Below are 25,975 nucleotides of genomic sequence, written 5' to 3' on the forward strand. Positions count from 1 at the left end.
GGAAAGATGGGGGGTGTGTGTCCCCCCCGTCCCCCCTGGGATTTCCGCCTATGGAGCTGCGGGATATACATGCAACTCCTCACTATTTCGTAAATTCGGAATCTATTCTGGACAGCGTTGAGGACAGACTACTCTTCTCACGCTAAGGTACAGTTGCCTTAAATTATATTTTATAACTTTTTGTTGAAAACTACTTGTACATTCATAGATCAATTGTAGAATATTTTACAAATGAGTAAATTATTGCAGTAACTTGTATCGTTCGCCGAGTAGCTACAATTTATGGTTGCGCATTTTGTTTACGAGTGAGTAACGTTAGCTAATTTCTTTGAGATGTCGCAATTGTTAGCTAAAGGTTATTCTCATAACTACACTGTCATTTTGTTTGATTTTTCATAACATGTTCCCCGCCTTGGTGCTGACAAACACCGATGGTTTGTTCTAGAAAACGCTGTTGTCCTAATTGTGAATACATTTAGCGCCAACTTTGAAGCGCGCAAAGTAGTGCGGCAAAAACAAGGCAAGGGGACTATAGGGTTGCGTGTCTGGCTAAACACCCATCTGTTTGTTAACGTTAGGTCGCTGTCCAATTCTTGTGATCGGACGACCTAGTTAGCAATGTGTGAATGTTGCATTCATGTTTTTTCTTCTTTCTGAGTAAGCACGTTCGCTCGTATGAGTTGGCTAGCTCGCGCTGTCAGTTAACAATGCCGAAACGTGTCATGTCTTTGATATAGTTGTGTACTCGCATGACCAAATATTACTTTCAATGTTTCCCAGAAGACTTGGTTGGCTATACTATAGCCTGCTATATCCAAGTCATAGAAGAATGGTTAGCCCAGAGTTACCTCGCTCGTCTTGGTGCATGCTGTCGTTCACATGTGTCAGTGCTATTTTTGGTCATCCTCGTATGTCACGAGAATGGCTTCTTTGTCTAACATGAACAGCTGATGAACTGCAGCTAACTGAGCTAGTTACTACCATACATTAGTGGTTACTACTAGCTAGAACACATACAGCAACCGTGTTCACTCCTGTGTGGAATGAGGGGCATGCCACGCAGTTACATTGTATTTAAACATTTACTGTTTCTAGTTGCTAATGTCCATCTTCAGAGAGTTTGAGTAGCATTGTTAAATTTGTCTTTTTTTGTGGCGTGAAATAGTTGGTGGCAAAAAGGGAGGGTCATTGAGAACAATGCCTTTGTGGACCAGCTAGTCTCTTTTTGGCAGCAGCTTTTGTTTTCAGTTCTTTCCTTTGGTCAGATAGGAGGACATCTGCTTTGATTTGGCGACACAGTGCACTCACTGCTCATCTGCTGGTCCGTGCCTCCCACTGTTCAGAGGCAACTGTCACAAACCCTTGAAGTGAATAGTAAACTAATATGTTTAATATGTTGGTAGTTTAGGTAATATACAAAGTAGGGTTGGGCAAAAATTGTATTACCGGTGGTGAAAATCTCACCCCTGCCAGAACCCACCCCCCTTCTAATTTCCTTAATTTTGTGGCTAGAGTCAAATACTTTGTGGCACACATCAAAGTCAAATACTTTCTATAGAACAAACTATACGTCAGGATAGGCAACCAAAACTAATAATTAATGTACAGTTGAAGTCGGAAGTTTACATACACTTAGGTTGGAGTCATTAAAACTTGTTTTTCAACCACTCCACAAATTTCTTGTTAACAAACTATCGTTTTGGCAAGTCGGTTAGGACATCTTTGTGCATGACACAATACATTTTGCAACAATTGTTTACAGACAGATTATTTCACTTATAATTCACTGTATCACAATTCCAGTGGGTCAGAAGTTTACATACACTAAGTTGACTATGCCTTTAAACAGCTTGGAAAATTCCCAAAAAGATGTTCATGGGCTTTAGAAGCTTCTGATAGGTGAATTGACCATTATTTTGGTAAATTGGAGGTGTACCTATTTCAAGGACTACCTTCAAACTTAGTGCCTCTTGCTTGACATCAAGGGAAATCAAAAGAAATCAGCCAAGACCTTCTTGGTCTGGTTCATCTTGGGAGCAATTTCCAAATGCCTGAAGGTACCACGTTCATCTGTACAAACAATAGTACACAAGTATTACACATGGGACCACGCAGCCGTCATAACGCTCAGGAAGGAGACGCGTTCTGTCTCCTAGAGATTAACGTACTTTGGTGTGAAAAGTGCAAATCAATCCCAGAACAACAGCAAGACTTGTGAAGTGCTGGAAGAAACGGGTACAAAAGTATCAATATCCACAGTAAATACGAGTCCTATATCGACATAACCTGAAAGGCCGCTCAGCAAGGAAGAAGCCACTGCTCCAAACCCGCCATTACAAAAGCCAGACTATTACGGTTCTGGCACATGGAGACAAAGATTCTGTACTTTATGGAGAAATGTCTCTGGTCTGATTAACAAAAATATAAACTGTTTGGCATAATGAACCATGTTATGTTTGGAGGAAAAGGGGGAGGCTTGCAAGCCGAAGAACACAATCCCAACCGTGAAGCATGGGGGTGCAGCATCATGTTGTGGGGTGCTTTGCTGCGGAGGGACTGGTGCACTTTCACAAAATAGATGGCATCTTGAGGGAGGAAAATTATATGGATATATTGAAGCAACAATGTCAAGACATCAGTCAGGAAGTTAAAGCTTTGTCGCAAATGGGTCTTCCAAATGGGACAATGACCCCAAGTATACTTCCAAAGTTGTGTCAAAATGGCTTAAGGACAACAAAGTCAAGGTAATTGGAGTGGCCATCACAAAGCCCTGACCTCAATCCTATAGAGAATTTGTGGGCAGAACTGAAAAAGTGTGTGCGAGCAAGGAGGCCTACAAAACTGACTCGGGTTGCCACCAGCTCTGTCAGGAGGAATGGGCCAAAATTTCACCCAACGTATTGTGGGAAGCTTGTGGAAGGCTACCCAAAACGTTTGACCCAGTTAAACATTTTAAAAGGCATGCTACCAACTACTATTTGAGTGTATGTAACTTCTGACCCATTGGAATGTGATGAAAGAAATAAAAGCTGAAATAAATCAACTCTCTCTACTATTCTGACATTTTCTTATTCTTAAAATAAGTGGTGATCCTAACTGCCTAAGACATTACATTTTTACTAGGATTAAATGTCAGGAATTGTGAAAAACTGAGTTTAAATGTTATTTGCTAAGGTGTATGTAAACTTCTGACTTCAACTGTATATACACTGCTTAAAAAAATAAAAGGAACACTTAACAACACAATGTACTCCAATCCAAACTGTCCATTAGGAAGTAACAACTAGATTGACAATAAATTTATCCACATGCTGTTATAGTGCAAATTGGAATAAGACAAAAGGTGGAAATTATAAGCAATTAGCTCAAGCACCCCCATTGTCTTAATAAAAATGGAGTGTTGTTGCTAGCAGGTGGTGACCCTACAGTAGCTATTCCCAGTTCCTATGCTTCCTTTAATTCTGGTGTATGTGTTGTGCTAGGTGTCACTTTTGAATGCTGCGCGCTGTGCTTTCCCTCATAGTGGTAGCATGAGACGAGTCTTAGTCATACCCACAACAAGGTGCTCAGGTGTGCCGAGTCTCATCGCAGGATTTAAGGCTATCAATGTTTAATGTGCGAAGTCGTGATGGCAGGAAGGTGTTTGCTGTGTCCTTGTCAGCGAGTGTCAACGCTGAGTGTATTAAGAGGCGCTACCACCCCAGTGGATTAGATCATGTGGCTCTATGTTACAATGTAGGTCTACTTGATATGGAGACGTGGAGGAGAGCGTACGGAGGGCACAACCCAACAGCAAGGGACGCTAGCCTACCTTCCACAGTGCCTTTTTGTTGAAAGTGTGGAATCGCACTGTCTCAGGATGAGGCCTCTGCGCATAGAATGACCTCCCAGCTGGCCACCAAAATGTGCATGTGTCTGCCTCAAACGGTCCATAGAAACAGGACTCCATGAGGGTGGTATGAGGGCCGACGTCCACAAGAGTGGGGGTTGGTCTTACGGCCCAACACCGTGCAGGACGTTTGGCATTTGCCAGAGAACACAAGATTGGCAAATTCGCGACTGGCCCCTGTGCTCTTCACAAGATGGAAAGCAGGTTCACACTGAGCACATGAGCACATGTGACAGACGTGACAGAGTCTGGAGACGCCGTGGAGAACGTTCTGCTGCTGCAACATCTGCCAGCATGGACCGGTTTGGCGGTGTGGTATCATGTGTCAGGTGTGGGGTGGCATTTCTTTGTGGGGCCGCACAGCCCTCCATGTGCTCGCCAGAGGTACGCCTGACTGCCATTAGGTACCGAGATGAGATCCTCAGACCCACCTTGTGAGAGACATATGCTGGTGCTGTTGGCCCTGGGTTCTCCTAATGCAAAGACAATGCTAGACCTCATGTGGCTGGAGTGTGGTCAGCAGTTTCTGCAAGAGGAAGGCATTGATGCTTGGACTGGCCCGCCGTTCCCCAGACTGAATCCAATTGAGCACATCTGGGACATCATGTCTCGCTCCATCCACCAACGCCCACGGTTTGCATTCACCAACAGAAACTGTCCGTGAGTTGTGTGTGTGCTTTAGGTAACCAGGATCTGGAAGGAGATCCCTCAGGAGACCATCCACCACCTCATCAGGAGCATGCCCAGGCGTTGTAAGGAGGTCATACAGGCGCGTGGAGGCCACACACACTACTGAGCCCCATTTTGACTTGTTTTAAGGACATTACATAAAAGTTGGATCCGCCTGTCGTGTGGTTTTCCACTTTAATTTTGAGTGTAACTCCAAATCCAGACCTCCATGGGTTGATAAATTATCAATGGAAATCAAATTTTTGTGTGATTTTGTTGTCAGTACATTCAACTATGTAAAGAAAAAAGTATTTAATAAGAATATTTCATTCATTCAGATCTAGGATGTGTTATTTTAGTGTTCCCTTTATTTTTTTGAGCAGTGTATATATATATATAAAACTGTTTATTTTTTATTTTTATAAATCGGCCGATTAATCTGTATCGGCTTTTTTTGTCCTCCAATAATCGGTATCGGCGTTGAAAAATCATAATCGGTCGACCTCTAGTTGAAACCCCCTCGGACGATTACGTCGGCAGACCAGTCGTGATGGATTGGCGGGGCTCCGTGTCGGCAGTAAAAGGATCCAGGCCAATTGGCAAAATGTGTATTGTAGCCCAAGAATTGGCTGAATGAATTCTTTGGCTAGCCGGGAGATGGGCCTAGCTCGAGGCTAGCTCCAGGCTAACTGGTGCTTGCTTCGGGACAGAGACGTTAGCCAGGACTAGCCACTCGAATAGCAGCTAGCTAGCTGCGATGATCCTGCGTAAAGGTTCAGAGCTTGCGGTAGGAATCCGGAGATGTGGTAGAGAAAAAGCAGTCCGATATGCTCTGGGTTGATATCGCGCTGTGCAGACTGGCAGGAATTGACCGGGCTGAGGCTGGCTGATGTTATGTTAGGTTGAAGCACCTTTTGGCAGCGATTACAGTCTTGAGTATGACGCTACAAGCTTGGCACGCCTGTATTTGGAGAGTTTCTCCCATTCTTCTCTACAGATCCTCTCAAGGTCTCAGGTTGGATGGGGAGCGTGGCTGCACAGCTATTTTCAGCTCTCCAGAGATGTTCGATCGAGTTCATGTCCAAGCTCTGGCTGGGCCAATCAAGGACCTTCAGAGACTTGTCCTTTAGCCACTCCTGCGTTGTCTTGGCTGTGTGCTTAGGGTCATTGTCCTGTTGGAATGTGAACCTTCACCCCAGTCTAAGGCCTTGAGCGCTCTAGAGCAGGTTTTCATTCAGTATCTCTCTCTACTTTGCTCCGTTCATCTTTCCCTCGATCCTGACTAGTCTCCCAGTCCCTGCCGCTGAAAAACATCCCACAGCATGATGCTGCCACCACCATGCTTCACCTTGGGGATGGTGCCTGGTTTTCTCCAGATGTGACGCTTTTCATTCAGGCCAAAGAGTTCAATCTTGGTTATATCAGATCAGAGAATCTGGTTTCTCATGGTCAGAGTCGTTTAGATGCCTTTTTACTGAGTGGCTTCCGTCTGGCCACTCTACCATAAAGGCCTGAATGGTGTAGTGCTGCCGAGATAGTTGTCCTTCTGGAAGGTTCTCCCATCTCCACAGAGAAACTCTGGAGCTCTGTCAAAGTGACCATCGGGTTCTTTGTCATCTCCCTGACCAAGGCCCTTCTCCCCCGATTGCTCAGTTTGGCCGGGCGGCCAGCTCTAGGAAGAGTCTTGGTGGCTCCATCATTTTAAGAATGATGGAGGCCACTGTGTTCTTGGGGCCCTTCAATGCTGCAGAAATGTTTTGGTACCCTTACCCAGATCTGTGCCTCGATACAATCCTGTCTCAGACCTCTAAAGACAATTACTTCAACCTCATGGCTTGGTTTTTGCTCTGACATGCACTGTCCGATCAATTTAATTTACCACAGGTGGACTCCAAGTTGTGGAAACATCTCAAGGATGATCAATGGAAACAGGATGACCTGAACTAAATTTTGAGTCGCATAGCAAAGGGTCTGAATACTTATGTAAATAAGGTATTGATGTTTATTTTAATTTTTTTGCGAACATTTCTAAAAACCTATTTTCTCTTTGTCATTATGGAGTATTGTGTGTAGATTGAGGATATTTATTTAATCGATTTTAGAATAAGGCTGTAACGTAACAACATTTTAAAAAAGTTAAGGGGTCTGAATACTTTTCGAATGCATTGTACACACCAACTTTTATGTATTCCCTCTTTCTAACTCTTTCTCATAAGATTCCTATGATTTTCTTTGTTCTCTCAGCCAAGATGACAAAGTTCATCTCCATGCCTTTGTCTGTCAAAGCCTCTAACACAACCAACTGTGTTACCTAGGCCTCCTGTGCTGAGCTAATGCTATTCTAGTCATGTGGAACTGATGGACTGAATATGAATTTGGCCCAGGCTTTAATTTCCAAGTACCCCATTCGAAGTAGGAGAGAAACTAGCAATGGGGAGCTTACAGAGAACTCTGCATTAATAGGATTTTTTTGTTCACACCTAGGAGTCCTAGCCAACTGTCATCATAAATGGGCGCTATGGTGGGATGTGTGGTGCTGCTGTGTAGACAGGTAGACTGGATTTTTGTTGGTTGCCTGAGCAACCCACAGACGCACCATCCTCCTATTACAGGCCCAGCAGTGGTTGTTATAAACCAACCGCAGCCCACAGGCTATTCATGGAGCCCACAGCATTGTTTTTGACATGATAATCCACCCGTGTCTGATTCAAGAACCAGATCCCTGGAAATTGTGGAGGAAATAGCTTTTGGATGATGAATCTGAGAGGGAGCCCTTGGTCGTTAAACATGATCATAAAGGATTGAAGTACGTGTGTGTGTGTGTGTGTTGGTCAGCAGGTAGTGCGCTCTCCTGTCCTCGAGGTTGGGCAATGGGGTGAAGGCAAGGGGAGCTCTGATATTTCCACCAGATTTAGCTCCTGCTAAGTGCTTGCAAACTGCCCACATTAAACCAGAGGGATGAATTACAACATGTAAAAAAACCATTGTGATACTGTTGATACATCTATACTGTTGACTACCCGATAACAAGTTGCAAGTCTGTTTTTATCCAATGCATGGGGGGACTGCTTACTATTCTTTGTGACAAGTTATTTATCTGCTGCTACTTTGCTCTTCTAGTGATATTCTGGAACGTTTAGCTAATTTTGAATGGGACAACTTCTCTTGCGAGTACTATTGATTTCTCCCTTAATCTCCATTGAAGTTATCCAACAGTCGAACAGTGATAAGGACTAGTGCTATATAAACTCCTGGGAAATGGTGAAGCGAGCGGTTCTTTTCACCTTGTCATGTGACCCATACACTGTCTGGGAATGAAGGCTTAGTTGTGATTGGCTTATGAGAGTTTTACAACTTGATGTAAGAGTATTACATTGCAGCCAACTTCCACTGCAATAGTGGTACTTAGAGTCAGTTTTTTTATTTTGAGTGGCACCGATGAAGTGTCATTGGCTCAGGACAATGTGGGATTTTGTGTTGTGGCTCTGAGTTGGTCAGACAGGGGGACAGACTTCGGTCCAGAGGGGCACGCCAGCCAGCTGGCACTGTTTGATGACACGTTCAACGGAGTGAGGCAGAATGAACTGGAGCTTGGTACCTCCAATTGGATTCCTTCTTCAACCATGTGACACACAGTCTCAGTAATTCCATTGGCTGTGTTGTTCTTATTAGTTTGTGCTGGATTTCAACGATTAGCCTGTCACAGGGGCCAAGAGATTGAAATCCTATCCACATGTAGACCTTTCACTATGGACCGACCTGTCCTCAAATGCCATTCAATTCCAGAGACAAAGGGGACAATATTTATGTTAGAGTCCAATGCAACAATTGCAGAACTGTAAGTTTATGCTCTATTTTTACTTACCATTGCCTTTAAAAATGTAATGGCATAGTAGCTACAGCTATAAATACTATGGGGGAACTTAATAATGACAGCTTTTAATGTGCTGCTGGGCTCCTAATCAGAGCTTCAGATAACCTAACCCAATCAAAGTCGCCATGCCTTCCGCTACTAACTTGTTCCTTGCGTGTCAGATTATTCAGTCAGTCCTTCCGCTGATCAAGTTTTCCAATGAAACACACTATTGAGAGATAATTAGCTCGTCAAATCCAGTTTGTAGGGTTGGGCGGTATAGGCGAATATATTGATAAGTCACCTTGTCCCAAAGAGATTTACATGGTTATCAAAACGTCACACCAGGGTAAGCCTACACGAAACACAGCCCTTATTTTAAGTGTTTCTAAAATCCCCTATGGGAAAAATGAATGGTGGAAAAAGGATTGGAACCGTTTCCCTGTTTGACCTCTAGGTTTTATGGGTATTATGACTCATACTGTGGTACTCTATGGAGACGCCCTTTCTATGAATCCTTATTTCTATGCTGGTTTCCTCTGGACAAACAAAAAACGGATGTCCTTGTTTTTGAAAGAAAATTTTAAAAAAAATTGTCCATTTAAAATAACATCAAATTGATCAACATTAATGTTGTAAATGACTACTGTAGCTGGAAACGGCTTTGTAACTTAAAAAAAAATGGAATATCTACATAGGCGTACAGAGGCCCATTATCAGCAACCATCACTCCTGTGTTCCAATGGCACGTTGTGTTAGCTAATCCAAGGTTTTTAATTTTAAAAGGCTAGTGATGGTTGCTGATAATGTGCCTATGTAGATATTCCATTAAAAATCGCCGTTTCCAGCTACAATAGTCATTTACAACATTAACGATGTCTACACTGTATTTCTGATCAATTTGATGTTATTTTAATGGACAAAAAAGTTGCTTTTCTTTTCAAAAACAAGGACATTTCTAAGTGACCCCAAACTTTTGACCGGTAGTGGTGTGTGTGTGTGTGTGTGTGGTGTGTGTGTGTGTGTGTGTGTGTGTGTGTGTGTGTGTGTGTGTGTTGTGTGTGTGTGGTGTGTGTGGTGTGTGTTGTGTGTGTGTGTGGGTGTGTGTGTGTGTGTGTGTGTGTATATATATATTACAAATCCATACTTGGAGTCAAGTATTGATATATCGTCCAGAAATTATATTGCGATATGTAACTGTATCGATTCAGCGTGGAACAATGAGCTGCATTCAATACTCCTAACCCATGGCACTGTGCATTCCCATGACCATGATGATGACTCCACTATCTAAATTGGACACGCACATTTCCATCTAAAAAGGCTTACGTAGTCTATTCCTTTATGGCATCCACAACACATCATGCCTATGCTTATGAGACACATTGTGAGATAAACCTGTTGTTTGGGCTGCTGGGATGCTTGGAGTTCTGCACAGACATCTGTGTGTACAGTGAACTCTGGCTATTTGTTTTAGAGGGTCTCAGAAAGCCTGCTGTGTTTCAGAAAGGCGTCACAGAAGTATCTGTCTGTGTGTAGATGTCTTCCATCAGAGTGGTAGAATAGTTGCTATGGGATKTGTGGGGCCAGTGAGCATATTGTGATAGGAAGGACTAATGGCAGACTTTTGTATGTTCTTTTTAGACCACTTCTTAACCAAGGCTTCCTCCCATGTATAAAATGAAATGTTCAGCTGCCAGTCTATCCTGTCAGTAAATCAACTCTTGGATTTAGGCTACTCCTGCGCTACTCTAAGTAAGTGTACATTTTTAAAAAAAGCTGAAGAAAATAGTGCTGATATAGTAGACTCTGTGTCTGGCTTGGATGATACATTTTGACTTGTGCATATTTGGCTAGAATGTTTTGATTTGTTGAGAGGACACATTATCRTGCTTAATAAGATTTTGAAGGTTGTCTTGTGGCTTTATTTGTTACTATGGAATGCTGAAACTGGATAGGCTAGACTTTGGTTTGGTTTAATGGTAGGAGTTATAACCGCTCGTATTCCTATTGTTGCTTACACATGCTGCATCTTTTTTTAAATTTAACAAACTATTTTCCTGGTAAACAAGAACTTGGTTTGTATCTTTCGKTTACAAATGTAGTAGGTAGGAATTGTTGTATGTCTGAAATGTAATGTTGGTTACATGCTCATCTGTATATTTGGTCAGAATAAGAAAGTAGCCTAATTAGGGCTGTGACGTTACCAGTATCGCAATATTTTTTTCCCACAGCAAAAAAATTTAAACACGAAGCGGCCCAAACTCTTCGGTCCTTTCAAAACCTGCTGTATGTAAAATATTGTGAGATATACAGTACCAGTCAAAAGTTTGGACACAGCTACTCATTCAAGGGTTTTTCTTTATTTTTACTATTTTCTACATTGTAGAATAATAGTGAAGACATCAAAACTATGAAATAACACATATGGAATCATGTAGTAACCAAATAAATGTTAAACAAAATATATTTGAGATTCTTCAAAGTAGCCTCCCTTTGTCTTGATGACATCTTTGCACACTCTTGACATTCTCTCAACCAGCTTCACCTGGAATGCTTTTCCAACCATTTTGAAGGAGTTCCCACATATGCTGAGCACTTGTTGGCTGCTTTTCCTTCACTCTGCCGTCCAACTCATCCCAAACCATCTCAATTGGGTTGAGGTCGGGTGATTGTGGAGACCAGGTCATCTGATGCAGTACTCATCACTCTCCTTGGTCAAATAGCCCTTACACTGCCTGGAGGTGTGTTGGGTCATTGTCCTGTTGAAAAAGAAATGATAGTCCCACTATGCGCAAACCAGATCAGATTGCGTATCGCTGCAGAATGCTGAGATCATCCGTTCACCTACTCTGCGTCTCATAAAGACACGGAGGTTGGAACCAGAAATCGCACATTTCCACCGGTCTAATGTCCATTGCTTGTTTYTTTTGGCCCAAGCAAGTCTCTTCTTGTTGCTGTCCTTTAGTAGTGGTTTCTTTGCAGCAATTCGACCATGAAGGCCTGATTCCCGCAGTCTCCTCTGTACAGTTGATGTTGATGTGTCTGTTTTTGAATTTATTTTTATTTAACCTTTATTTAACTAGGCAAGTCAGTTAAGAACAAATGTGTGTATGTGATAAAACGCACATCACGACATAAAGAGAGACCTAAGACAACAACATAGCAAGACAACAACATAGCAAGGCAGCAACACACGACAGCACAGCATGGTAGCAACACAACATGGCAGCAGCACAAAACATGGTACAAACATTATTGGTCACAGACAACAGCACAAAGGGCAAGAAGATAGAGCCAACAATACATCACGCAAAGCAGCCACAACTGTTACATAAACTATGTGAAGCATTCATTTGGGCTGCAATTTATGAGGCTGGTAACTGTAATGAACTTATCCTCTGCAGCATAGGTAACTCTCTCTTCCTTTCCTGTGGCGGTCCTCATGAGAGCCAGTTTTATCATAGCGCTTGATGGGTTTTGCGACTGCACTTGAAGAAACATTAAAATTTCTTGAAATTTTCTGGATTGACTGACATTCATGTCTTAAAGTAATGATGGACTGTCGTTTCTCTTTGCTTATTTGAGCTGTTCTTGCCATAATATGGACTTAGCCCTATTTGGTAAAAAAACATCTTCTGTATACTACCCCTTCCTTGTCACAACACAACTGATTGGCTCAAACGCATTAAGAAGGAAAGAAATTCCACAATTGAACTTAACAAGGCACACCTGTTAATTGAAATGCATTCCAGGTGACTACCTCATGAAGCTGGTTGAGGGGATGCCAAGAGTGTGCAAAGCTGTCATCAAGACAAAGGGTGGCTCCCTTTGAAGAATCTCAAATATAAAATATATTTTGATTTAACACTTTATTGGTTACTACATAATTCCATATGTGTTATTTCATAGTTGTGATGTCTTCACTATTATTCTACAACCCTACCTTAGACAGGTAAGCTAGCTAGACAGGACATTGTTTTGTTACTGGCAGGATGGTGAACTTGTGGACTGAATTTCAGTTGGAGATGTAATGTACAATGTTGGATAATATCACAATGTGGCGTTTTGTTAATCTTTTTGGGATAATTGGCAAAAAACTGCATGTCGAATTCATTCTCCTGAACTTTCTCTTGTATATTGTAAGTCGCTCTGGATAAGAGCGTCTGCTAAATGACTTAAATGTAAATGTATTGTTACTTTATGAAGACTAGCCTGATTTATTTATGAAAATGTCTGTTTTCAGAACCCGTGACACATTTTGACTTAAGAGCTGGTTCCTGCAGTACTTCAGGACAATGACGGCCATCAATGCTCCACAGGACAAGTGAGTGCAGTGACTTTGCATTTTCTGCTTCTGCCTGCAATCATTTAATGCTATATGGATATATTTGATGGATACAATTGGTAAAGGCTACATATTAACATTTCTGGTGTGTGAATGTGTATTTGTCAGGTATAATGCGGTGTGGATAATTTTCTTCATCCTTGGCTTGGGAACCCTCCTGCCATGGAACTTCTTCATGACTGCAACCATGGTAACTGTTCTGCATTCTTCACAACTGCTTGATTATAATAACCATGAGAAATCAGACTTACACGGAACCCAAACCGGCTGCGCGCATGCGACATCATGCATACATTTATTTTGTCCCGCTACAACAAACGCGATCACAACACGCAGGTTAGTTAGCTAGTTAGCTTGCACTTGCTAGCTAATTTGTACTAATTTGTCCTGGGATATAAACATTAGGTTGTTATTTTACCTGAAATGCACAAGGTCCTCCATTCCGACAATTAATCCACTCATAAAACGGTCAACCGAATCCTTTCTAGTCATCTGTCCTCCTTCCAGGCTTTTTCATCTTTGAACTTATATGGTGATTGGCATCTAAACTTTCATAGTATTACCACAACAACCGGCAACACAATTCGTATTTCAATCACCCACGTGGGTATAACCAAGATGGCACGTGGGTACCTGCTTCTATAAACCAATGAGGAGATGGGAGAGGCAGGACTTGCAGCGCGATCTGCGTCAGAAATAGGAATGACTTCTATTTTAGCCCTTGGCAACGCAGACGCTCGTTGACGCGCGTGAAATAATTGAATAACATAGATTCATACATTTATTTTTGCAACAGTTGCAGCAGTGTGGTCAGCCTATAAGAGCTGAAGTAGTAGAACAATAATATGGGCACACACTCATTTCCTATGTCTCTAAGTGGTAGTACAACTGGTCTTTGAAAATGCGACGACTCTAACAAAAGGGTAATTTTAATGCTTCTGGAGCTGCCTCGAGGGAGGATGTTTCATTGAGACCACTTTTGTCAACAGTTAGAAGCCACCTGGTTTATCAAACTTTTGGCCAGGTGTGTTGCCATGCCAATATATCCCCGCCCTCGGCAGCAGGCTAGCATTATGAAAACATTAGAGATGTAACGATTCACTGATACACATCCAAATACGCACCCCAAACTGAAACAAATGCAGCATGCATCGGTCAGAAAGTCAACTCAAATGTTACGAATCGCCAAATCACTAATTATTTTTGCTCATATTACTTTCTTTCTACTTTCCGAGACACTCTCTCCATAGTATTTCACTGACTCGTTTCACACTAAATCATATCGTTCCTGTATTGCATCAGAGCCCATATAGTTTCAAGTTTCGTATCTAGATACATATTGAATTGTCTTGAAAGGGAAAGATGCACATCCCGAGAAATCATTGACTCTCGTAAGCTTTGGTCATGAACCCCAAGTCTTTCGCTCCTCCACCCTGCTGCTTCCCTTTAGTACTTCACCAGCCGACTGAAGGACCCGGCCGTCGAAGGCTCAGTGAATCTGACGGCCAACGCCACGGTAGTGGAGGCAGACACGAGGAACGTCCTGGAGTCCAAGTTCAACAATGTGATGACCCTGTGTGCCATGGTGCCCCTGCTCATCTTCACCTGCCTTAACTCCTTCATCCACCAGAGGTATAGTTAGAACTAATGGTAACTTTTCTACTGCAGGAATTGGTATTAAGGTTGCCCTATTCCCTGGGGCAATTGAACTGAGCAGTTTTTTATTTTACCTTTTATTTAACTAGGCAAGTCAGTTAAGAACAAATTCTTATTTTCAATGACGGCCTAGGAACAGTGGGTTAACTGCCTTGTTCAGGGGCAGAACGACAGACCTCGTCAGCTCAGGGATTCGAACTTGCAACCTTTTGGTTACTAGTCCAATGCTCTAACCACTAGGCTACCCTGCCGCCAGTTGCACAAGTTGAGCCTGCTCTGAGGTTGCACCGTTACTCCCAATTGTTAAATCAAATTTATTTATAAAGCCCTTTTTACATCAGCAGATGTCACATAGTGCTATGCAGAGACCCAGCCTAAACCCCCAAACAGCAAGCAATACAGATGTAGAAGCACGGTGGCTAGGAGAAACTTCCTATATAGAGACAGGAACCTAGGAAGAAACCTAGAGAGGAACCAGGCTCTGAGGGGTGGCCAGTCCTCCTCTGGCTGTGCCGGGTGGAGATTATAAGAGTACATGGCCATTTAAAGCCAGATTGTTCTTCAAGGTGGTTTAAGTGGAAGATGGACAATTTATTGGCGGGCGGGCATGTTGAGCCTGCTCTGAGAATGTATTTTACTGATAACAACCAAAATACAAAGAATTCCAGTAGTGATCTTCCTGGTTCCTCCCCTATGTGTAGGTGAAAGGCAGGCCATATACGGCACTTCTGCATGTAAATAGCTGATTAGCATAACCAATTAGCATTTTGGGGAAGGTGATGATCATCTTTGGGAAGACAAAAAATATTCCTGACTTGTCTGATGGTGAAGCACTTTTCAGACTTGAATGTCGATCCCTTTACTGTGACCTCGAGGAGACCCTGGACTCAAACTCCAAACCACACCTCATTCCTCTTAAAAGCACCTTGAATTGATACCTCACTCTTATCCTCAAACATTGCCTGTTCACATGCCCCCCTAACCTCGCTCCATACATGTTCCTCAGTTTCCCCTAAGCTACCCTGAATGGTACCTTTCATGTAAACCTAAGTTATCTCTGCCTACCTAAACCTCACTCTGTGAACCCCATCAGTTGTTTCCATAGGACATTGGTATGTGGACTTTAATTATAGTTGGATATAGAGAGATCCAGCAAGGGCTCGTCTATCAATGACCCCCACTCCTGTCTAAACAGTCCTATGAATATCTCCTTCTGTTTTTCTCCCCTTTTCCCCTCACCTGTCCCCCAGGATCCCTCAGAATTGCCGTATCGCCGGCTCCCTGTCTGTGATCCTGTTGGTGTTCCTGTTGACGGCGGTGCTGGTCAAAGTGGACATGAGCCCTCTCCCCTTCTTCTGTCTCACCATGATCAAAATTATCTGCATCAATTGTAAGTGGACCCCACCCAAACTACTAGACTCCTACCTAACATACCAAGCTCACACAGTTCAACTCACTCCTACCTAACATACCAAGCTCACACAGTTCAACTCACTCACCTTCACACCATCTGCTATGGAGTTGTCTTGTTTAAAGTGGGATGTTAAACAGCAGGGATACGCTCTCCTGTTGGTTTGATCCTGGCCCCCTGATGCCTGATGAGGACCAGCTTCTCTGACGGTCCAGGTTCCACTAGAGGGGAGGAGAGGGTGACCCAGTTAGAACACTTTGATGTTGACATCCACACTCTCCCTGTAAAGACTTCCTGTCTGTCTATACTAGGAAGACTGGTGAATTAAATCATGTTTATTATGTGAAACAACCCCTGTGGTGATCTCATTGGTTTTGCTTTATTTTTCTTGTGTTGCTGATATAAACCTCTTGCCCTCTCCTTTGCTTTTACATGTATTACTCCCTCCTATATCCAACATCTGCAATGACTCATTCCCTCTCTACTTTGACTTAATTAAATTTTTTCTCTCCCCAGCGTTTGGGGCAGTGCTGCAGGGCAGTTTGTTTGGCCTGGCTGGGATGCTGCCGGCCTCCTACACTGCACCTATCATGAGTGGACAGGGCCTCGCCGGGACCTTCGCTGCCTTCTCTATGATCTGTGCCCTGGCCAGTACGTCTGACACACACTCAAAACACACACATCACTGCTCTCAACACTTTCCATACCACTCCCACTCCCACCAGGTCCATAACTCATATCCCAGGATGAGAATAGTAAGCACTTCCAGGTCATAACCCTGTATTCTCTCTGTGTGTGTTTAGGTGGCTCGGCCCTACAGGACAGTGCCTTTGGCTACTTCATCACAGCGTGCGTGGTCGTCTTCCTGGCCATCCTGTCCTACTTCGCTCTGCCCAGAATGGTGAGACCTCAACTAACACTATTGACCCCTACTAGTGTGTTCTGCCTAATGGAATGCTCTGACCTCAAAATGCTAGTTCACTCTGTCAGACAAGTTGTCATTGGCTCAACAATGTTATCTGAGGGAAGCATTTAGTAGTGTGTAGCATTGTATAGCCTCCCTGGTCTGTATCCATAATGTGTCCTTACATGCAGCTATATAGAGAGATGCAGTAACCTGATAATAGTATGTTGGGGTGTTAACCCCCATGTCCTGGCTAAATTCCCAATCTGGCCCTCATACCGTCATGGACACCTGATCCCCAGCTTCCACTTGGCTTCATTCATCCCCTCTCCTCCCCCCTGTAACTCATCCCCAGGTCGTGGCTGTAAAAGCGAATAGTTCTCAGTCAACTTAGCTGGTAAAGTAAGGGTAAGTAAAACATGTAGGTTGGCAAAGGTGCTGATTTTTGTTAATTTCTCTCCCAACCTCGCAGGAGTTTTTCCAGTACTACCTGGAAAGTAATGGATCCAGGCCAGCCGGCGGAGATGAAGAGAACAAGATGGACCTTTTGAAAAAAGGTGCAGATGGAATGTAACGTTGAGAAATGTTTCTCATTTGCTGTCTAGTAGTGTACTCTGACTCTGCCCAGGGCTCACTGGGTTTATACTACAATACATCATTTGCTTGTTTATCTATGCTCTTTGACCTAATTCTCAGTGCTTTTCTTCCAAGTTGTGCATTTCTCTTGCATCTCTATCTGTGTAAAGCTAACAGCAAAAGGGGATGTTGTGTGACAGACAGCCCAGCACAGAAGAGGCCGGTGGTCAGTCTGACAGAGGAGGAAACCAGGTCCACCATATCTGTGTTTGCCATCTTTAAACGGGTAAGGTAGCGGCACAAAGATGATATAAACAAAGTAGTCCTCCCAAGTGAGGGAATTGGTGGTGGGGCCTAAAACCCCCTACCGATGTCCTGATGTTGTGGTCTCCTGTAGATCTGGGTAATGGCCCTTTCTGTGTGCTTCGTGTTCACCATCACCATCGGAACATTCCCTGCAGTCACAGTTGACGTCAGGTCCACTGTGGCCGATGGGGGAGCCTGGGGTGAGTGTCTTAAGGGAAAGTCTTTATTGACTGTGTTTTGCTGTATTAATGGCTTGTGAAAAGCCAGAGACCAGCATACTGGCTCATAGCAATAATCCTCTCAAAACTGGCAAGAACAATGCCGAACATCTGCCTTTGCGATTTTGCTGTAATGGGTTCCAGTATTGATTTAAGAGCCTGTGAGAACTATAGTCTTATTCGCCATGTGGCTGCTGCTGTTCCTTTGTCTCCACAGATAAATACTTCATCCCTGTGTCGTGTTTCCTGCTCTTCAACGTGATGGACTGGGCAGGCAGAAGTCTGACGGCCGTGTGTATGTGGGTGAGTCTGAAGCCCTGAGCACTTTGCACTAACACTGGCTCAAACCGACAAAGGTTTGTTGGTGTAGATTCCCACCTAACATCTGTGCTCCCCTGAAATGGTTTCCCCTGGCCTGAGCAATTGTTCCCCTTGGCCGACTTCTTTGCCGTTTCACTGGATGTGGAGTTGATCAGAATGTCTTGGCGTCTCATCACTCTGAAAGTGGAGACAATTAGACTGACGACTCCCATGACAACAGTATCATACATGATGACACAACAAATTAATTTCTGGCTTTTGTTTAAAAATACCATCTCAAATGTGTTAAATCTAAATATTTAGCCCAAATCTGATCTGGATTACTGCCTGATGATGTCATAATGTCATGGGGTTGTAACCCTCTCCACAGTTGAAAACATATTGCCGAGACATCAATCGTTCTGAATTCTCTGGAAAATCTGGAGCAGAACACTTTGATGTGTAGGCCAGTGGTTTGTATTGGAAAAAAGCCCTTGTGTTTTTAGGATGAAGAGGTTGTGTGACTGCTGAAAGAAGTGTGTTTGGAGGGGTAGGTGAGGAGTGGCTCATGGTGACACTGAAGACCCCCTATTGATTTGGACTAGTTTCCTGTTGTAAATAGATCACATGACTGGGGCTGTAACAGCTCCCAGTTCTGGAGTGTGCGATTCACTGGCTGAGAAGTTGCCATAGAGATATACAAGTAACTGTCAAAATAAAGGAAACACTGACATAGTGTCTTAATAGGGCGTTGGGCCACCACGAGCCAGAACAGCTTCAATGCGCCTTGTTATAGGTTCTACAAGTGTCTGGAACTCTCTTCTACAATAAATTTCATAATTTGGTGGTGGTTGATGGTGGTGGAAAACGCTGTCTCAGGCGCCCCTCTGTGATCAACACAGATTCCCAGTCATGTGAAATCCATAGATTAGGGCCTAATGAATTTCCTCTCATGAACTGTAACTCAGTAAAATCTTTGAAATTGTTGTGTTTTATATTTTTGTTCAGCATACTTTGTATCCCTCATTTACTCAAGTGTTTCCTTTATTTTGGCACTTACCCGTAGATGGTGTTATATTTCATTCTGTGGGTTTCTATTTAATTCTACCTCAGCTCCCCCCTTCCACCTCAATCCTATGATTACTGTATAATATAATGATGGGCTGAGTACACAGAGCACTGTTACCTTACAGTACATTCAGTTGGATAGAGGTTCATTCCTTAAATTCTGATTAAGTGTACATTTGCATTGCGATCCATTTCTATTAAAGGAAATTGCTTTAATTCACTACAAGTTGGCTACCCTCATAAAGTCCGCAGAAAACGTGGACGGAATCACAGAATCCCGACATTAAAATGAACAATGATTTCCTCAGTAGGAAATCAAATAAATGTATTGAACTTATTTGAAAATGTATTAATTTGCCCAAGTTAATAATAAGATATTAACAAAATGCATCAGTAATTCGTATTTTCCTGCAACTTTCTGAACCGGCACAGGAATACCCGTCTGTGTGTGCGCGGTGCGCGCTTATGTCTACACTTTGTCGAGCCGTTAGTGATGGTGCTAATGATAACCTTTATTCTGGTAGAGATGGAAAGGCTTTCCCAAAAACCTGAATTAAATGTTAACTACACAGTAGCCTATGCCTGCCTGGCAGAGTATCATGATTATTTACGTCAATCAAGTAAGTGGCTTTGTTTTGCAAACTCTGCAATCACATGAGCGCTACAGAAACATTGCTAACCAAACAGTCTCTTGCTGGGGCAGGGTTGAGTTAAAGGGTAACTAAACCCCAAAATGACTTTCTTACATTTCTTCCAGACCTCAAAATTTGTCTCCTGATATGGTTGTGGACCTGGATTTTTTTTATTAAAGAAGTGTGATTTTGAGAGCAAGAAACTTGGAAAAACAAAATTGAATTTTGGGGTGGAAAACTAAACAACAACAATGTTTTAATTGATTTCCTAGGGCCTTACCAATTGAAATAATCAAATCCAATRCCATTAAGCTTGGCCAGGGGTGGTATAGTTTAATTATTTCACTGAGAAAATGTTTAGGTATCTCATTATACAGCACTGCATTTTATTAGCTTAGCTCCGTGGTGAAGCGTATAGTAGGCCCTATATTATGTAACTGATTTTATTTGCTAGTTGAGAAGATCAGATAATTTCTCTTGTTTTCTCTGAATTATGTTACTCATGGTTTCATTTGAAAGTCATTGCAGAATTTTGTGAGTTCACTGGCTCCTTGTCTAAGCTCTTTATTGGAATGTGTGTGGGTTAATATATGATATATAATGGTGGAGTGGATCTGTATTATAATGTTGACGTGTACTGAGAAGTCCTCTTTTGTCCCTTCAGCCCGGTAAGGACAGCATCATCCTGCCAGTCATGGTGGGTCTCCGTGTGGTCTTCGTGCCTCTCTTCATGCTGTGTAACGTCCAGCCCAGGAACTACCTGCCCGTGCCGTTCGCCCACGACGCCTGGTACATCCTCTTCATGATCTTCTTCTCCTTCAGCAACGGCTACCTGGCCAGCCTCTGCATGTGCTTCGGACCAAAGTAAGGCCATCGCCAGCGGCAAATACGGCATAGTTCTCAACCCCCTGGTTCCTCAAATTGAAAGCTGACAGTAATTGTAGTCAGTTCTCAAGCGGTACGCCATAGAAGGGAACCATAGCTTGCCGGTTCCTGCAAACACATGTTGAGAAACACTGTACTACCACAGGCTACTCACGACAAAGACATTGCACTGTTTCATCAAGGTGTGTACAGTCCTATTTTCTCCTCCTAGTCATGTTGTTTTGTCCCTCCTGTGTTTCCATACAGGAAAGTGGCACAACACGAAGCGGAGACAGCCGGCGCCATCATGGCCTTCTTCCTGTCTCTGGGTTTGGCTCTGGGAGCAGCCCTGTCCTTCGTCTTCAGAATCATTATCTAGACCCGAAACACCCCCTTCTAACCAACCTGCCTTGGAGGAGGTGATGAACTTTTCTCTGTTAATTGTTTTGTTATTCTCACACGGGAGCAACGCTAGAACACTCGGAAGCAGCCAGCCTCAGTCTGTGCTTCCCCTCCTGCCACTGACTGATGATACGCTTTCATTATGAAAGAATGCAAAGTTCATCTAGTTCAGCTGCCTATGTTACTGCTCTCATATCTTGTTCTAGTTGCCAATATCTATAATGTCTCTCTCATCCTCCAAGAACCATGGTGGAAAACAGGAGCTCTCCACTCAAGGGATTATTTCAGTTTATTGATCAAAATGCAGCTATGAGCCATAAATTGTATGAGCCATTTATATGGATTGTGAAACTACCCGACTTATGTCTTGGTGTGTGTTATCATTGAATTGTATGGGCATTCTAGTTTTAGAATGTTTTAAATCTCAATGGAGTTTTACCAGCCTACGTCAGTGTGTAAATGCTCATTGTGGTATAGCCTTGCCATGACATGTAAAGGTATTTGAATATCTTTACCACAGTGACATGTAGCTATTAATTACATGTGTTGTGCCAACAAACGGTGAGGGTAGGAGTTTGTAAACTCACCTCATTTGTTCTGCCAGTWTGTGCCATTTTTGGGAGTTTTATCATCAAAACATTTTGTACCAGATCTAGTTTTGAGTGCCATATTTTAAAACCGGATTGGCACAAGTTAAGTTCGCCTGGTTCGTATCAATCAGGTTGTTTTTATGAAAAAATAATAATAAATGCAACGTGCCGAGGGCTTTAAAGTACGACTAAATATTTTGCTGTGCGAGCTTTTTAATTAGGGAGCACCAGGCCAACAAACATCTGTGTGTGTGTTCATAATTGTAATAAGGCTTTGCTGTACCGTTGTTTCCCAAGCGCATAATCGTTAACGTCATGCTTGCACCATTACTACAGCGAAAACTGCTAGTTTCTAGCCCAAACAGTTCGAAAGATCTTTGACCCATATTACTGGTGGAAAGTTTTATCTTCCTGTAAAGGATTGGGGGGCTGCATTTTACATTCATAAACTGCTCTAAAACTCTTTGTGGGCCGTGTACCATTTGTTTTACATTTTGTTCAGTTATGGTTGTTACCTCATTAGCCAGCTAGCCAGCCAACAACCTGGTAACTTCACCAGTATAGCCAAACATTTGGGGGCATTGAAAGGATAGCTTTTTCAGGAGTTCAATGATCATAGCAAAGAATGAATGGCCGATCTCTTACACCTCATCACAAACTTGACGTTTCTAAAGAGACTGTGTACAATTTAATGTAATTCATCTCAATAGGAAAATTGTGCTTTTACATACTGTAGAAGCCTCTTTCCACAAATGACTTTTACATTTCAATGAACAGATGTATTTATAGGGTTACATACTGGGCACTAGGTAGCCTAGCTGTTTAGATCGTTCGGCCAAAACCAAAAGGTTGCTAGTTCGAGTCCCTGAGACTATAAGTGAAATCTGTCTGTGCCCTTAAAGGAGCAATTATGGTTAAGTGCCTTGCTTAAGTCACTCTGGATAAGAGCTTCTGCTAAATTAAAGGTCAATGTGCTTCAGACTTGGCAAGAATTCATATTGGCTAGATCTCAAATTATATATAGAAATGTTCTGGTGCGCCTAACTTTAAGTTGGGAGCACCAGTGCTACTGATGAATGTTATTTGTGAGCCCTGAATGTGCCTTTAAAGTTGCAATTGACTTATTTTTTATTACCCATTCTCCAATATGCATCCTATTAACAGCCATTTGCATCCCAACAGCACAATGTGTCTTCTCATCCTGATTTGGAATGAAATTGCAACAATTGACTTCTTTTTAAGCTTTGTTATATAAAACTGTCCAGTCTTCTGAATTTGTATACAAAATAACCTTGTAGAGCAGTTGTTGTATTTTGGGGCAGCCGAGTGGCACAGCACCTCAGTGTTAGGTGTCACTACAGACTGTGGTTCGATTCCAGGCTGTAACACAACCGGCTGTGATTGGRAGTCCCATAGGGCGGCGCACAATTGACCGTCATTGTACATTTATTCTTAACCAACTTGCCTAGTTAAATAAAAATTAATACATTTTAAATGGCAGAATAGTTGTGGTCTGATAAGAGCTGACTTTGCCCTTTGCAGCAGCAGCAACTGACTATCTTAATCATCTCCGCTCCGTTAGAGGATGTGTGACAATCCTACCGTCAGCCTGGACAAGGACATCCCTTTTCAGGGTCTTGGGATAACACTCTCTGGCTACTCTTACTGCATACACACATCCGTTTCATACAAGATCGTGGTAGTTAAAGAACCATGCACTGAAACGGACACCGGCAATTAATGTATTGGGGGAGGGGTCTATCTCCACAGACAAACCCTAACTGGTTTATGATGCCATGTGTCCAGTAAGCTGGGAAGACAAACAGTTATGGTGGTTATCATTACAACAAATCTGACTTTGATAACTTAAGTCACACAATATCAGATTGAATGCAAGCTCGTTATTTCCTCACGCTTTGTGTTGAATACTGCGGGAGCAAGCCCTGATGATTTTGCCCTTGTTCCAATAAAGGAGTCTGAACAGTAGATTACCGATTTTAATCAATAAGGTCAATGTACTTGTTTATTGAAAAATAAATTACAGGAAGTGATTAAAAGACAATCTCGACCCACTCATCAAATTCCAGAAAGCTTTGTCCGAGGTGGAATCTAAATGCTCTAGCCTAGAGTTTGTTTATGTACCGGTATAGATCACAGAAAAAGATGCAACTGTAAGACCAATCACAAAACATTCCTTAAACCACACTAGGCCAATCAACAACAAAAAACACCCCGCCAACACTATAGAATATATACAAAATGTAAAATGTGTCATACATCATTCCCTATTTGTAAAACATTTCTATAAAATGAGCCGTAACAACTGCCGCGTTCCTAGGCGAGACAGTTGTGGATGGAATTGGTACAAAAGCGTTGACCTAACTGATATCATTAGTGCTGTATTGACAAGAAAAACAACTCTAGATGTGCAATACCATTGATCACTCCCACTGTCCTGTGGGTTTTCAAGAAAGGCAAATTAATGAAACTGTCTGAATTACATTCCCCTGCTAAGCACAATAGATATGGCCTATTATAGTGCTATGCTGTGTTTGTCTAATACCATGCAGTAGATAACTGGTAGGTAGACACTAAAGCAAGATTAAACATCAGTATCTTAAAACAACTGAAAAGGCTCAAAGGATTTCAAAATCCACCCCAGTTAACCAAACAGTATCAGGAGAGAGGGTAGGAACACTGGCTTGGATATAGTATGCATGACTATGCAGACAGTTCATCTTGCATCCAATGGCACACCATCAAAGAGCTGCGACTCCCTGAATTAACCTTGAAACCCAAGCAAGTGTAATCTGCTTAATATGACAACACTAAAACCGGGTCAGCAAACCTAACAACTCTTCATAATTTAAAATCCTGGGGGGGGTCAAATTGTGGTAAARGTGAGAGCAGACCGGCAACTACTTCTTAACTCGCTAATTGTCCACCTTCCAACAAGGGGGATCCAAGAGTAGAGTTGCCAGCAGTAAGACAGGCCACTACAGCAGACAGGGAGGCTGGCTGGGCCTGTGCAGGGTAAACTTTGGTTTGCACAGTGCCACAGTCCTATGATTTAGTACACTGAGTGAAGGGGTGGGGTGAGTGGATGGGAGAGTAGTAGCAGGAGGAGGAGGGGTCAGTGTGACTTTAACTTTGCGTGCTGTGTGGCCTGTTCCGTCAGACTGGCTCTGATGGAGTTAACCACAGTCTGTCTAACGTTATCCTCCATATATTGCTCACTCAGAGGCTTCAACACCTGGAGAGGAGGGAAGAGGAGAGCACAAAGGGACATGACATGAGACTAAATCAAATCAATAGAAATGAAAACATGAGGACAAATGGAGGGAGAAGAGATTCTGTCCAACATGCAGACTGAAAACATGCATGATTATTTAAAACGAATAGAAACATCGCAAAAACTAAACTCCAATCATGGCAATTGAACAAATGGCTAAAAAAAAAAAAAAATCTATGAAAATTGTAGATGATTTAAGACTAGTCAGTAGGCAAATTCCTGTGGGCCTGCTGTGATTACAATTAGAAGAGTAGGGAGAGTGCCAACCTGCATTCTACATGTAACAGAGTGAACTACACAGACACAACCTCCCTGTAATTAAGACCGGCCACATCCTCCCTGTAATGACAAACAGAACCCATAGGCCACAAGGAATGGCAATTGAACAAATGGAAGAAAAAAAAAAAAATTGTTGATTATTTAAGACTGGTCAGTGGGCCTGCTGTGATTACAATCAGAAGATTAGGTAGTGCCAACCTGCATATTCTACATTTAGAATGAACTAGGCAGACAACCACCCTGTAATTAAGACCAGCCCCATATGTCACAAGGAATGACAAGAGTGGAATGCAGATGCATTTGGAAATAAAGAGCCAAGCAGCTAGCCAGAAAAGTTAGTGAGTCTTGTCATTGTTGTTTGAGGGGAGTCTCTTTCTCTGCGTTGCTGCTGATGGTAGGAAAGAGTGCCACGTGATTTCAACTCCTGGCCAACAAAGAGTTTGGAAAGCACCTGGAGACATGGGAGGTGAGGAATTAGCAGAGAAGAGCAGCAAAAGCAGGGAAACCACCAAACAAAGACAGAAAAGTGCACTGAACCAGGAACCCAGGCAGGAAGAGAAACCTCCACCTCACCTTTCTGGCAGTCATCTGAGGTGGAGAGGAGAGCAAGATCAGATTAAAAGAAGAAAAACAGATCACCGGCTGAAGGCTGATTGGATGGTAAAGGAAAGGCTGGTAGCTCATTGGATAGGGCTGGTGAAGGATAATGCGATTGAGT

The 25,975-nt window shown here is 42.7% G+C and overlaps 2 protein-coding genes across 4 annotated transcripts in view; one reads left to right on the plus strand and one right to left on the minus strand.

Annotated features, from left to right (window-relative positions):
* The window catches only part of slc29a1a (solute carrier family 29 member 1a), a 59,228-nt gene extending 37,079 nt beyond the window's left edge, over window positions 1-22,149 (plus strand). The window contains exons 1-13 of one of the 3 annotated variants that reach the window (XM_023970400.2): window positions 48-147; window positions 12,658-12,738; window positions 12,868-12,949; window positions 14,210-14,391; window positions 15,666-15,805; window positions 16,343-16,477; window positions 16,630-16,727; window positions 17,203-17,287; window positions 17,477-17,592; window positions 17,704-17,812; window positions 18,048-18,133; window positions 20,495-20,694; window positions 20,962-22,149. In XM_023970400.2, coding sequence (XP_023826168.1) covers window positions 12,710-12,738; window positions 12,868-12,949; window positions 14,210-14,391; window positions 15,666-15,805; window positions 16,343-16,477; window positions 16,630-16,727; window positions 17,203-17,287; window positions 17,477-17,592; window positions 17,704-17,812; window positions 18,048-18,133; window positions 20,495-20,694; window positions 20,962-21,073 — 1,374 coding nt within the window. In that variant the 5' untranslated portion in view covers window positions 48-147; window positions 12,658-12,709 and the 3' untranslated portion in view covers window positions 21,074-22,149. Of the gene's footprint in view, window positions 1-47; window positions 148-12,657; window positions 12,739-12,867; window positions 12,950-14,209; window positions 14,392-15,665; window positions 15,806-16,342; window positions 16,478-16,629; window positions 16,728-17,202; window positions 17,288-17,476; window positions 17,593-17,703; window positions 17,813-18,047; window positions 18,134-20,494; window positions 20,695-20,961 lie in introns of those variants that run through there. The other 2 variants (XM_023970402.2, XM_023970401.2) reach the window with 2 other exon arrangements.
* A 1,518-nt stretch (window positions 22,150-23,667) lies between these two features.
* LOC111951999 (atlastin-2) overlaps window positions 23,668-25,975 on the minus strand; it is a 28,378-nt gene continuing 26,070 nt past the window's right edge. Inside the window, exon 13 of the mRNA XM_023970398.2 lies at window positions 23,668-24,939. Within this exon, the coding sequence (XP_023826166.1) occupies window positions 24,820-24,939 (120 nt within the window). The 3' untranslated portion in view covers window positions 23,668-24,819. The remainder of the gene's footprint in view (window positions 24,940-25,975) is intronic.

The sequence above is a fragment of the Salvelinus sp. IW2-2015 genome, linkage group LG25 (genome assembly GCF_002910315.2).
Source record: "Salvelinus sp. IW2-2015 linkage group LG25, ASM291031v2, whole genome shotgun sequence".
Lineage (NCBI taxonomy): Eukaryota > Metazoa > Chordata > Actinopteri > Salmoniformes > Salmonidae > Salvelinus > Salvelinus sp. IW2-2015.